Source organism: Miscanthus floridulus, chromosome 8 (assembly GCF_019320115.1).
Source record: "Miscanthus floridulus cultivar M001 chromosome 8, ASM1932011v1, whole genome shotgun sequence".
Taxonomy (NCBI): domain Eukaryota; kingdom Viridiplantae; phylum Streptophyta; class Magnoliopsida; order Poales; family Poaceae; genus Miscanthus; species Miscanthus floridulus.
This window is the reverse complement of record NC_089587.1, coordinates 75893340-75905320: the sequence shown is the minus strand read 5'-3', so window position 1 is coordinate 75905320 and position 11981 is coordinate 75893340. Positions and strand designations below refer to the sequence as shown.

At 43.8% G+C, this 11981-nt stretch overlaps 2 protein-coding genes across 2 annotated transcripts; both read left to right on the top strand.

The window, feature by feature from the left end:
- The first annotated feature begins 292 nt into the window (after positions 1 to 292).
- Positions 293 to 4984, top strand: LOC136472644 (uncharacterized). The gene is made up of 6 exons (XM_066470354.1): positions 293 to 851; positions 3393 to 3429; positions 3677 to 3913; positions 3988 to 4035; positions 4122 to 4588; positions 4722 to 4984. Exons 1-6 carry the CDS (start codon positions 496 to 498, stop codon positions 4810 to 4812), a joined length of 1236 nt encoding a protein of 411 aa, XP_066326451.1. The 5' UTR covers positions 293 to 495; the 3' UTR covers positions 4813 to 4984.
- A 1018-nt stretch (positions 4985 to 6002) lies between these two features.
- LOC136472643 (heat shock protein 90-5, chloroplastic-like) lies at positions 6003 to 10800 on the top strand. Its single transcript, XM_066470353.1, has 19 exons — positions 6003 to 6395; positions 6611 to 6684; positions 6773 to 6898; positions 6989 to 7082; positions 7213 to 7296; positions 7420 to 7563; positions 7642 to 7758; positions 7872 to 7916; positions 8006 to 8086; positions 8219 to 8323; positions 8411 to 8551; positions 8650 to 8742; positions 8858 to 8935; positions 9010 to 9264; positions 9392 to 9494; positions 9587 to 9758; positions 9838 to 9943; positions 10047 to 10136; positions 10224 to 10800. The coding sequence occupies exons 1-19, from the start codon at positions 6141 to 6143 to the stop codon at positions 10425 to 10427; spliced, it is 2367 nt and encodes a 788-aa protein (XP_066326450.1). The 5' UTR covers positions 6003 to 6140; the 3' UTR covers positions 10428 to 10800.
- The last annotated feature ends 1181 nt before the right edge of the window (positions 10801 to 11981 follow it).

The window sequence follows — 11981 nt, the reverse complement described above, 5'->3', positions numbered from 1 at the left end:
CAAATCTCTAGACATTATAAGCCCGGATCAATCAAATAAAGGCAATGCAGCAATTACATGTATAGCCTGGAAGTTGGGTCCTAATAATAAAAGAAAAATAAAAGTGAAAAATTAGTAAAAAGTGAACCTCACGTGCTGGCCTGGCTGTGGTCACGTGACAACCCTTCCTTCCTCTAGTTCTCCCGGCAAAGGCAACTCGGCAAATCCGTCCCCCTAATTCCGCGCCAATCTTTAACCCCCTCTCCCCTCCGATAAACCCCGGAGAGGAATTGACTATTTCCACTCAGATCCCCGAAGAACACCACAACTCCATGCACACCCCCTTCCGTGGAGCAGCTCTGAGCTGGAAACTTTCCAATTGGGCCTCTAAAAGGATCTGACCGTGAAGTTGAAGCCCCTTCTCCTCATTTCCAGGCTGCCACGCCTCCACCCTCCCCGGCCGGAGAAGACCCTGATGCGGCTGCGGCCGGAGTTCTGAGGTTGGTTGGATTGGATATGGGTGGGGTGACTTCATCGGTGGCCTCCAAGATGGCGTTCTTCCCTCCCGACCCGCCGTCTTACGGCGTGGTCGACGAGGAGGACGAGCCAGCGGCGACGGCGGCGGCGGCGGAGGATGCGGCGTCGTGTAAGGTGGCAACGAGGAGGGTGGCGATGACGGGCGTGCGGTGGAGCGTGGGCGTGGAGGCGAGGCGGGTGCGGACGCGGCGGGGCTCGGAGATCATCGCCGTGTACGTGCGGCACCCCGGCGCCAGCCTCACCCTTCTGTTCTCCCACGGCAACGCCGCCGACCTCGGCAAGATGTACGGGATCTTCGTCGAGCTCAGCGCACGACTCCACGTCAACCTCATGGGGTGAGTGATGAAGCGCGCTCGTGTTGTTGTGTGATTGACTGGTTTCTCCGATGCTTTTGACTTGGTTGGCCGACCAAGATTACTACTTTATTATTAGTTATACTGGATACTGGATGGATGATGATCTTGTGGAAAGAGAGGATTTTTTTTTTCTGTAGAGATCAAATGATCTTGTGAAAACTGATCGGGACACATTTTTCTTTTTTTCTTTTTCGTTTTTGAAAGAACGAACATATCTTTTTCTAGAAGGCCACAACTCACAATCTGATAAGATCATGGTTTGATCCTTTAGAATGGGAGTGCCTTGATCACTTACGGAAAAAACAAATGTTTGCCTTCTGTCGCTTTCCGTGTTATTAATTGTTTTCTGTCTGAGTGGTGAATTGAATATGATGAATATAGTGATCATACATGTCCTCCTACGTTATTGAGCGGGGTAATCAGGTGCTGCATGCTACTTCGATTTGCATTGATTGTTTTCATTAGCTTATAGTATTTCTGAATGGGGGTTTGCTTTCTTGTTAAAGATTTATCATGTGTAATTGATACTCCTGATTCTTTTGGGGAGATCAGATTTTCGTCTGATTGTTGAGAGAGTTGCACACGTTATTTGGCTATAAGGTTTAGTTTGACATCTATATTAGGTGCAACTGATGTAAATTTTGTTGCTGCTGCACTGTAGCAGAAAATAAGTTTTTTCATTCTGCAATCGATTTATTGTCAATCCGGAACCTGTAAAAATATAGTGTTTGGGAAATATTTTGTCTTTTGTCTCCGTCTGTGGTGAAGATGTTATTGACACTTTTCTTGGTAGGATAGGATAGTTCTATACTCTAGTGAAGCTCATTCTGCATTCGGAACCTGTTTGGTTTGGCTGGTGCAAAAGTAGCCCAGTTCTATGCCCATCTTTTCTTGAAACCCGCCTTCTTTTTTGTTTAATTTTTACTAGGCACTGTAGATAGAAAGCTAATCATTGGACAACAGTAAGAGAGTAGAACACTAAAGTTTGCTTGATATCATTGCTTGATTAACCTACACGATCTGGACTGTTCGTTGAAGCTGTATTTTCAACTTGTTTATGTGGGTCACTCTCACTCATGGCAACAGCATTTTGACCTTTCATTGGACTTGCTTTTCTCTGCTGGAAGCATTTATTTGCTATTTGACTTAACTATTTGGCTACACAATGACACCTCAAGTATACACAGTAAAACAACCCCGTCCACATGCCCCCGATATTATCCTGGCATGAAATCCTTGGCTCGATCAAGGGATCAAGATCGGGACTGTTGGATTGGATTCGTAGCAAACTAGCAAACAAACCCAGACGTAACAGAACAGCTAATTGGATGTTACATCAATGATGCAGATATGCTGCATGAATGAACCACACGATGGCCCAGAACACGCAAGGGTGCTCATTACGGAACATACTGTTAGGTGAAACTAGTCTTACATAGTAATTTTTTAGTTTTCATGTTGACCATGAAAATGCTTACATAATTTTTAGCTCTATATATAATTATGTCAAATGGAAGCTTGCCTGCATGGCTGAATCTTGCACTAGGAGTATGAGTTTTATTCCTTAACATGAGCTGTAAAATGCAAAGTAGAAATACTCCCAGAGAAGCTGTACAGATACATCCTTTATTTTACTCTCTTGAATTAACAAGTACAATTAAGTACAATGCACTAACTGGATGCACGTCCACACTACCTGTTAAGTAAAGAGGGCAAGAGGGATTTTGAGACAAGAGGGTGGGGTTAGATGCAGGAGTCTGAAGAAAAGGAGGGAACAATGATGTGGTCCAGGGGTTTGTTTGCCCATCAAAGTGAGACAGAGACAAAGAGAGTGATGTGTAGGAGTTGTCGACAGAACATGTATAGATTGATTAAAAAGATATAGCCATCAAACGATTTTTTTAAAGACGGTTAAAAGATAAAAAGTTTCATGAAATACAATATTACTTTGGATGAGCTGAAATCAGCACTGATAATTAACTTCAGTTTTTCTAAAACCCCAATTGACAAAATCCAAAACAGCCGATGTCGGCTTCTTTTTTCAGCCGGAACAGTGTTTTTCTCTCACAACATTTCAGCCAAAATAGTGTTTTTCAGTCAAGTTTCAACAAGCCGAACGGAGCCTCAGCCAATATCAACTATTAGTATCCTTATGACAGACAAAGTCTCTTGACGAAGTCCAAGAGAGCTTATGTGCAAACTGTATCAACTGTTAATGTTATGTTGCAGTATGATCATAAAATTTATTCTAGATTTCATTTCCATCGCCCACAAACATTCAAATTTTCTTTGCAATATTTTACTAGTGCATTGTGATTTTTTTTTTTTTTGGATATGGACATTTTCATTGACGTGAAGATGTTGGTCAGGCTATCTGGTTTATTCGTTCTTGCTGAACCATGTAAATAGTTATTGCTTGCTGCAAATCTATGTCCTTCTTGAAGCTTTAGCAAATTCTCTGTCATGCCCTTCTGACGATTGAAGTTGCCTGTCTTAGAATAATTCCATCGTTCTTCGCAGGTATGATTACTCTGGTTATGGGCAGTCATCAGGCAAGGTAATTTATCTCTATCTTTTTTTTAAACTATGCTCTTACGGTACCATGTCACCTTCAGTCTAGGGGCACCTCACAACATTATTGTTGGCCTTTCTTGTTACAAAAGAGGCTTTGAAACTGATTCATGCTAGAGTGAGTTTGATTCAGGGGACGTTTGTTCTGAACTAGTTCATCTTTTTAGCAGTCGAACCATTTTTAGGATAAAACAACAGTGCTAACACAATCTTTCTGTAAAATCCATGTTCAGCCAAGTGAAGCTAATACCTTTGCTGACATAGAGGCTGCATACAAGTGCCTTGTGGACGTTTATGGAACTAGGGAAGAAGACATTGTTCTGTATGGTCAGTCTGTTGGCAGCGGACCAACCCTTGATTTAGCTGTTCGTTTCGATCGCGTAAGAGCTGTTGTTCTACACAGTCCAATACTGTCTGGATTGCGTGTCATGTATTCTGTGAAGAAAACGTACTGGTTTGACATATACAAGGTTTGCCTCTCTGTCTGAAGTATCAAGATGAATGATATACGTCCTGTATATGCTAACACTTGTTCCATTTGCAGAACATCGACAAAATCCCCCATGTTAAATGCCCGGTTTTGGTAATCCATGTAAGCTCTTTATACACATCTACGTGGTAGTATTCTTCAACTAGCTTCAGATCATTAATAAACTGGATCATTATTTTCATTTTCAGGGCACAAAAGATGACGTCGTCGACTGCTCCCATGGCAAGCGGCTCTGGGAGCTGTGCCAGCACAAGTATGAACCTCTCTGGATTGAGGGAGGTGACCACGGCAACCTGGAGAAATTCCCAGTGTACATACGACATCTGAAGAAGTTCTTATCGACCATAAAGAAGTTGCCATCTGAAAAAGATGAGCATGAGACATCGGCAGCTGAAAACAGAACGCAGCCTGACAGTGAAGCCATCTCTGAGGCTCCTTCTCGCATGATCTCGCGAAGGCTAGAGCCGTTGAAGAAGAACACGATCCATGAAGAGCATACGCTGAGCACCGAGCACGTAGATAAGCGCAGGCGAAGCACGGGCCACAGGGAGAAGGCGAGGTCCAGCACAGACAGGAGATCGAGGAGGAGCGTGGACTGCTTCGACAGCATCCTCGAACATGAGCAGCCGGAAAAACCAAGGAAAAGCTTTGATAGGTTGGTTTCTGCCTCCGCTGTCGTGTCATGGCCATTGCAATTTGCTTATTTCAGTCGAGATGAGGAAAATTCAGCCCCGTCAGTCATTGTTTCCCCTACAAGTTTAAAATATTTTCTCATTGTTCTTGTGCAGGATCGGAGAGAAGATTAGAGCCATGGGTCTGTGCAATGTCGACTGCTTCAAAGAGCCTCCTGACAGCGGTGAGCTTAGCCGAGGTCGATGAATGGAATGGGTTTCTGGTTGCTGTCAGTGTCAGTGTTTTTCCCTTGTTGCTTAGATATAAAAGAAGACTGCGTGATGGGAATGTTAATCATAAGATGTTCACGAACAGTAAAGAGAAATATAGCACGATCTTTATGTCAGCTTCTGATTCTCTTTTACACTTGGATACGTTACGTTGCTTGAAGCTAGCTTGTAAACACACACACACAGAACACAACGCTGTGAGTGTCCGGATAGAGACTGCTCAGGCCCTGTTTGGTTGGGCTTTTGGCTTTGGCTTTTGGCTTCAAAAGCCAAAAGTCCAACCAAAGGGACTGCTTTTGGAGGGTGCTTTTTCAGAAGCAGCTGCTTTTCCGTAGTTCATTTTTGAAAGCTGGGTTGACCCTGCTTTTGGCTTTTGGCTTTCTACTTTTCGAAATTGGTGTAATAAAAAGCTCTTCCATAGTTGTTTCAAGAGAGATAAAGATAAAAGGTATATTTTATACTTGTTTAACCAAACAACTTTTAGCTTTTCTACAGCTCACAGTCCACAGCAGCTTTTCCACAGCTCACAGCCCACAGCAGCTTTTTCCCACAGCCACAGCTCAACCAAACAGGGCCTCAATCTGTTATCAGCAACAGCAAGAAAGATACACCCTCCGTCCAAAAATATCTCACTTGGTGAAGAATCAAACCTTCAAGTAGAAAATAGCATGAACATTTGTATATCTAAATAAGTTTATTATAAAAATATTTGACGATTAATCCAATAATATTTATTACACGCCATAGATATTAGTATTTTTATATGTTTAGTTAAATTTGAAAATATTTTAATTTCTTGAGAAGTGAGGTGCATATTTTTATTGGACGGGAGTAGCTTCCAACACTGAGGGCCTATTTGGAACGCAGGAATTTCACAGAAATTACGCAGAAATTTCATAGGAATCAGTTCAATTTGACAGAAAAAACACAATAACAGAAATTTTTTCCCGCGTTTCAAACAGGGCCGGAGGCGGCTACAATCATCACGTATGATTTCATGACATTTCGATAAATGGGCCTATGAAAGCAGAAGAAAGAGGCCTATTTGGGCTTATGAAAGCAGAAAAAAGAGGCCCGGCTCACAGTCACAGTGACTCAGTGACAGTGTTCGGGCCCGGCTGCTTCTAGAAGCTTCGGCCGCGCCTCATCTCATCTCCTACCTCCTGTTGAACCCTCCGGCCTCCCACAGCTTACTACAAAAACCCTAACCCACATCCCTTATCCTCTTCTGCTCCCTCTCCCCCTCCCTCTCTACGAACGTTGGCGCGCAAGCTCGTGGCGTGCGCGGTCACCGTCTCCCATCCCATGGCGCCGGCGCTGAGCGGGACTCTGGGCGCGTCGTCGGTGGCGGCGCTGCGGCCCTGCGCGGGCAGGAGGGCGCCGTCCGCCGCGACCTCGGTTGCGCCGCGGGGGAGCGGGGCGGTCAGGTGCGCCAGAGGGCTCAGGTGGGAGGCCCACAGAAGCAGGGGGAGGTCGCTCAGGGTGAGGTGCGATGCGGCCGTCGCCGAGAAGCCCGCCGGGGAGGAGGCGGCTGGGGAGAAGTTCGAGTACCAGGCGGAGGTGAGACATGGGCACGGTCCATATATATCTGTAATTTCAGATGGAATTTTTAATTGACGTTCGTCCGTACACCTTGAGAATTTTTTGAGGGGTTGAATTAATGTGATAAGGTTACCCACAGTTCAGCAGAAATGTTGCCGAAGTATGACCGAGTTTGATTATGTGCGACCACTGGTTACTGAAACATGTATGCTTGTTTCTGTTCTACCTGGTAGGTGAGCCGGTTAATGGATTTGATCGTCCATAGTCTATACAGTCACAAGGAGGTATTTCTCCGCGAGCTTGTTAGGTCAGTACCTTTTGCTGGAACCTGGAAACCTATGGCAATTCATTCGATGCCATTATTCATGGATTCTACTTATCTGCTGCTCTACCAGCAACGCAAGTGATGCATTGGATAAGCTGAGGTTTCTCGGCGTGACTGATTCCTCTTTGCTCGCTGATGGCGGTGAGCTGGAAATAAGGATTAAGACTGACCCTGATGCTGGAACGATTACTATCACGTAAGTTCCTGTTAATGACAGAACTACTTGTTGGTGTTCTGTGAACAGACTCTAATGGCATGACTTTCTGGTGGCTATTGGTTTCAATAGTGACACTGGTGTTGGTATGACTAAAGATGAGCTCAAGGACTGCCTTGGTACCATTGCTCAGAGTGGTACCTCAAAATTTCTGAAGGCCCTCAAGGTGCAGCATCGTACCTTCCTTAACAATTGTGCATACATCTATGAGTATGGGATATGGGCCTAAATGCTGTAGTGTCTATGTGATTGTTTCATTGTCTTTTTCCTTAATGTCAAAATGTATTGCTCTTCAGGAAAACAAAGACCTTGGGGCGGACAATGGTCTAATTGGTCAGTTTGGTGTTGGATTTTACTCAGCTTTTCTTGTTGCAGAGAAGGTTTGAGATATTTCTTGGATGCTTTTTTTTTCTTAAATAATTTTACATGGAATGAGCTTTTTCTCGTTTTGCACTGGCTTAGATCGTTATTTAAGTTGACATTTTGTCAAACCCACATTGCAGATTGTGGTGTCCACCAAGAGTCCAAAATCAGATAAACAGTATGTGTGGGAAGCTGTGGCTGACAGTAGCTCTTATGTCATCAAGGAAGAGACTGATCGTGAGAAAATGCTTACACGTGGAACTCAGATTACTCTGTTTCTAAGGGTATGTTGCTATGTTCTTCTGATATGCCAGGAAATGCTTTTTCTTAATAGCAACCTTACGTTAATATGTCTTCTATAGTCTGATGATAAGTACGAGTTTGCGGACCCTTCAAGGATTCAAGGCTTAGTAAAAAACTACTCTCAGTTTGTGTCTTTTCCCATATACACATGGCAGGAGAAATCAAGAACTGTTGAGGTAGGGTCTTGACAAAGCTTCTTACTTCTCTTGACCATACCAGTTCTTTTGATCTATGAATGTGTATTGTCTTTTCATTTATTTCACTGATGTAATCCCCCCTTGATTGACAGGTTGAAGAGGATGAAGAGCCGAAAGAAGGTGAAGAGGCAACAGAGGTTAGTTTTTCTGAATGGACTCCTAGTTTTCCTTATGTTTGTAGAATCTTGCTTCTTTTGCAACTGATTAGGCATACTTTGACATATAGGGTGAGAAAAAGAAGAAGAAGAAGACTGTTACTGAGAAATATTGGGACTGGGAACTAGCCAATGAAACAAAACCCATATGGGTAAGTCTGGAGTTACTATTGCCTGTTCATACTTAGAACAGCACCCTTCTGGTACTTGTGATCACTTTGGTCTCCAAGGTAGTAAGGGCTAATGAAGAAAACAGACAGTTGATTTCTATTCCCTCCATGCAGATGAGAAATCCAAAGGAAATTGAGAACACTGAATACAATGAGTTCTATAAGAAGACATTCAATGAGTTTTTGGACCCTCTTGCCCACACTCACTTCACAACAGAGGTGTGTGAATTCATTAAACAACTCTGTGAAACACTTAAATTCATGTACATTGTATATAGTCAATAACTTGATCTTTTCTATAAACAGGGTGAGGTGGAATTCAGGAGTGTTCTTTATGTTCCAGGCATGGCACCACTTAGTAATGAGGAGATAATGAATCCCAAGACCAAAAATATCCGGCTATATGTTAAAAGAGTCTTCATCTCCGATGACTTCGATGGTGAACTGGTACACTATCTTGCAACACTAATAATATATTGTTATTATTTTCTACTATCCATCGATTGAGATGGAACGGATTATTCATTTTAGCGTGCATCTTGCAGTTTCCAAGATACTTGAGCTTTGTGAAAGGTGTGGTGGATTCAAATGACCTTCCCCTCAATGTTTCTCGAGAGATTCTTCAAGAAAGTCGAATTGTAAGTAACGGGTGAAACACCTGCCAGTTTTTCCTCTACCCCTTTGAAATTTTATATTCTGAAGGTTCTTACTGTTGATATATTTAGAGAAAATCTTATGTTTTTTGTTGTTCAGGTAAGAATTATGCGCAAGCGACTTGTCAGGAAGACATTTGATATGATTGAAGAGATTGCCGAAAAGGAAGATAAGGAGGTACAACCGGACCTTTAGTTTGCTCCTAGTTAATTTGTTTACTTGATATTGATGCTCTTTAATTTGTTCTGTAGGATTATAAGAAGTTTTGGGAGAGCTTTGGCAAGTTTATTAAGCTTGGTTGCATTGAGGACACAGGGAATCACAAGCGCCTTGCCCCATTGTTGCGCTTCCACTCTTCTAAAAATGAGGGAGATACGATAAGTCTTGATCAATATGTAGAGAGCATGCCTGAAAGTCAAAAGGCAATCTACTACATCGCTACAGATAGTCTCCAGAGTGCAAAGACTGCTCCTTTCTTGGAGAAGCTGGTCCAAAAAGATATTGAAGTATGTACTTGACATAGACACAATTGACTTCTTTTTTTTAACGTAAAGACACTATTGACTATGAGAGAGACATGTTCTTTCTTCTTTTCATACTTTGGCTCAGGGTACTCTTGCTTTTTTTTATTAGGTTCTCTACCTTATTGAGCCAATAGATGAGGTTGCCATTCAGAACTTGCAGACCTACAAAGAGAAGAAATTTGTGGATATCAGCAAAGAGGATCTGGAATTGGGTGAGAAAATGCTTATGCTTGCTCAGAGTGGTTATCACTGTTTGATTACTTCCATCGCATTGAATTGAAGATATCTTTATTTATTGTCGCAGGTGATGAAGAGGAAGAGACTAAAGAAACCAAGCAGGAGTTTACTCTCCTATGCGATTGGGTTAAACAACAGCTTGGTGACAAGGTTGCGAAGGTCCAAATATCAAAGCGTTTAAGTTCATCTCCATGTGTTCTTGTATCTGGCAAGTTCGGTTGGTCCGCCAATATGGAAAGGTAAGTTTGTTGTTAAGCCATTGCTTTGTTTAGTCATTATCTGTTTCCTCATACATATGTATTTCTCAAAATCTGACAGGCTCATGAAGGCGCAAACACTTGGTGACACATCAAGCTTGGAATTCATGAGGGGAAGAAGGATTTTCGAAATCAATCCCGACCACCCAATTATCAAGGATTTGAGTGTAAGACCATTACCCCTTGGGAATCAATTGTCAAACTTAAGAACAATTAACGTGCTTGAGCTATATGAAGTAACTAATCTGAATGATAAATTATTGTTGGCAGGCTGCTTGCAAAAATGAGCCCGATAGCACAGAAGCCAAGAGGGCTGTTGAGCTCCTATATGAGGCTGCTTTAATCTCAAGTGGATATACTGTAAGTACAATGGAATACATTTACGGATTTTGATGGTCTTGGTGAAAATCATTTATTAAAATGTTGGAATGTTTGTCATAATTCCAGCCGGAGAGTCCAGCGGAGTTGGGTGGCAAGATCTATGAGATGATGGCGATTGCCCTGGGTGGGAGATGGGGAAGGTCCGACACGGAGAAGGCCGAGGCATCAACGGGTGAGGCCAGCGCAGAGGCAGACTCATCTGAAGGCACCGTAACAGAGGTGATTGAGCCCTCGGAAGTTAGACCCGAGAGCGACCCATGGAGGGATTAGTGAGTTCTCCCACGGACATCTTTTGTTAGAACTTCATGTTTAGCAGTGCCGGGGGTAAAATTAAGGCCATGGGCGCATTATTTGGTTACAGATACTTCTAGACGGGTTCCTGCCGTGGCAGTTTTTGTAGGTGTAGACTTGGGGCCACTAAGGCCCCGTTCGCGTGCCCTTAAACCCGGTTTGATCCGTTTTTTTTTCCATCCGGAACAGTGTTTTCCTCTCACAAATTCTTCCAAATTCATTCAGATTCCTTCAAAATTCCTCGAGCTAACGGGGCCGAACATTTTATTGAGGTAGTAGTGGCCTTGGAAAACAATAAAGCATGGAGACTGATTACATAGCAAAATTGTGATGTCCCTCACAATATAATAATAAAAAAAGAAGTTTGTGCACAGCTGTTTCCCTCCCCTTTATATAGTTGTCAGCCTGTTCGGCTGGTGCTGATACAATTGTATACGATTGTGGATTATTACTGCTGGCTGGTTTGGTTTGAGAGAAAAATACTATTCTAGCTGAAAATTTACGATCGTTTACGACCTAGCGAACAACTGACTGACTGCTTCTTGGAGATCAGATCAACAGTTTGTGTTGTGGGCAACTCGGCTTTATTTTAGGAATTAGTTAATGTACCCATGATGATATACATATATATATATATACACACACATGGGTACACGCACGATGACCATAAGGAAAACTCGGCTTTATTTTAGGAATTAGTTAATGTACCCATGATGAAATTATATATATATATATATATATATATATATATATATATATATATATATATATATATATATATATATATATATGGGGCTCTTGCGTTTGTACCCTTGTTTTGTATCGAAATTGTGATTTTGCCTCTATTTTTTTGACTTTGTGAATTTACCCCTATTGTGCCATTCACGAAGCACCAGTTTGCCCCTGCTCCGTCATCCACCCCTAACGGTGTTAACTTTTGTACCAAAGGACAAATATGCCCCTGTGATTTTTCCCTTCGTCTCGCTCTGCGTCTCCCAGCCCGACACAAGGGCGGCGGCGGCGGCCGCACTCTTTCCCCCTCCCTCCCCCTCCCTCTCCTTCTCCAGCCCGGCGGCGCCTCACCACTCCCCTCCCAGCGGCGTTCCTCCCCCCGGCGGCGCGGTGGCTGGAGCTCGTGGTGGCGCGTCGGTGGTGGCTGTGTTGGCTCGGAGGTGGCTGGGACCTAGATGGGAGGCAGGCACCTCCATCCATGGTTGCCGAGAGGCAGAGAAAGTAGAACGGCGACGTGCTCTGGTGGTGACGGCGGAGAAAGGCCGGGGCAGCAGTATCTCCGGTGGCGGCGGGTCAGGGCGCGGGCGGTCTTCAGCATGGCGCCGACGACGTTGGGCTCTGGCGCGGTGGGCGGCGACCCTGGGTCTTGGCGCGGCGGTCTTGGAGCGGTGGAGCAATGCGCCAACGGCATACGCCTTCAGCAAGAGCGGAGGGGAGCTTAGAGCGAGCGCGCGGCGTCCTGTGTTGCGGAGGAGGCCGCTGTCGCCGCCATTGCCGACCCGAGGTCGAGCTCGTCGATCT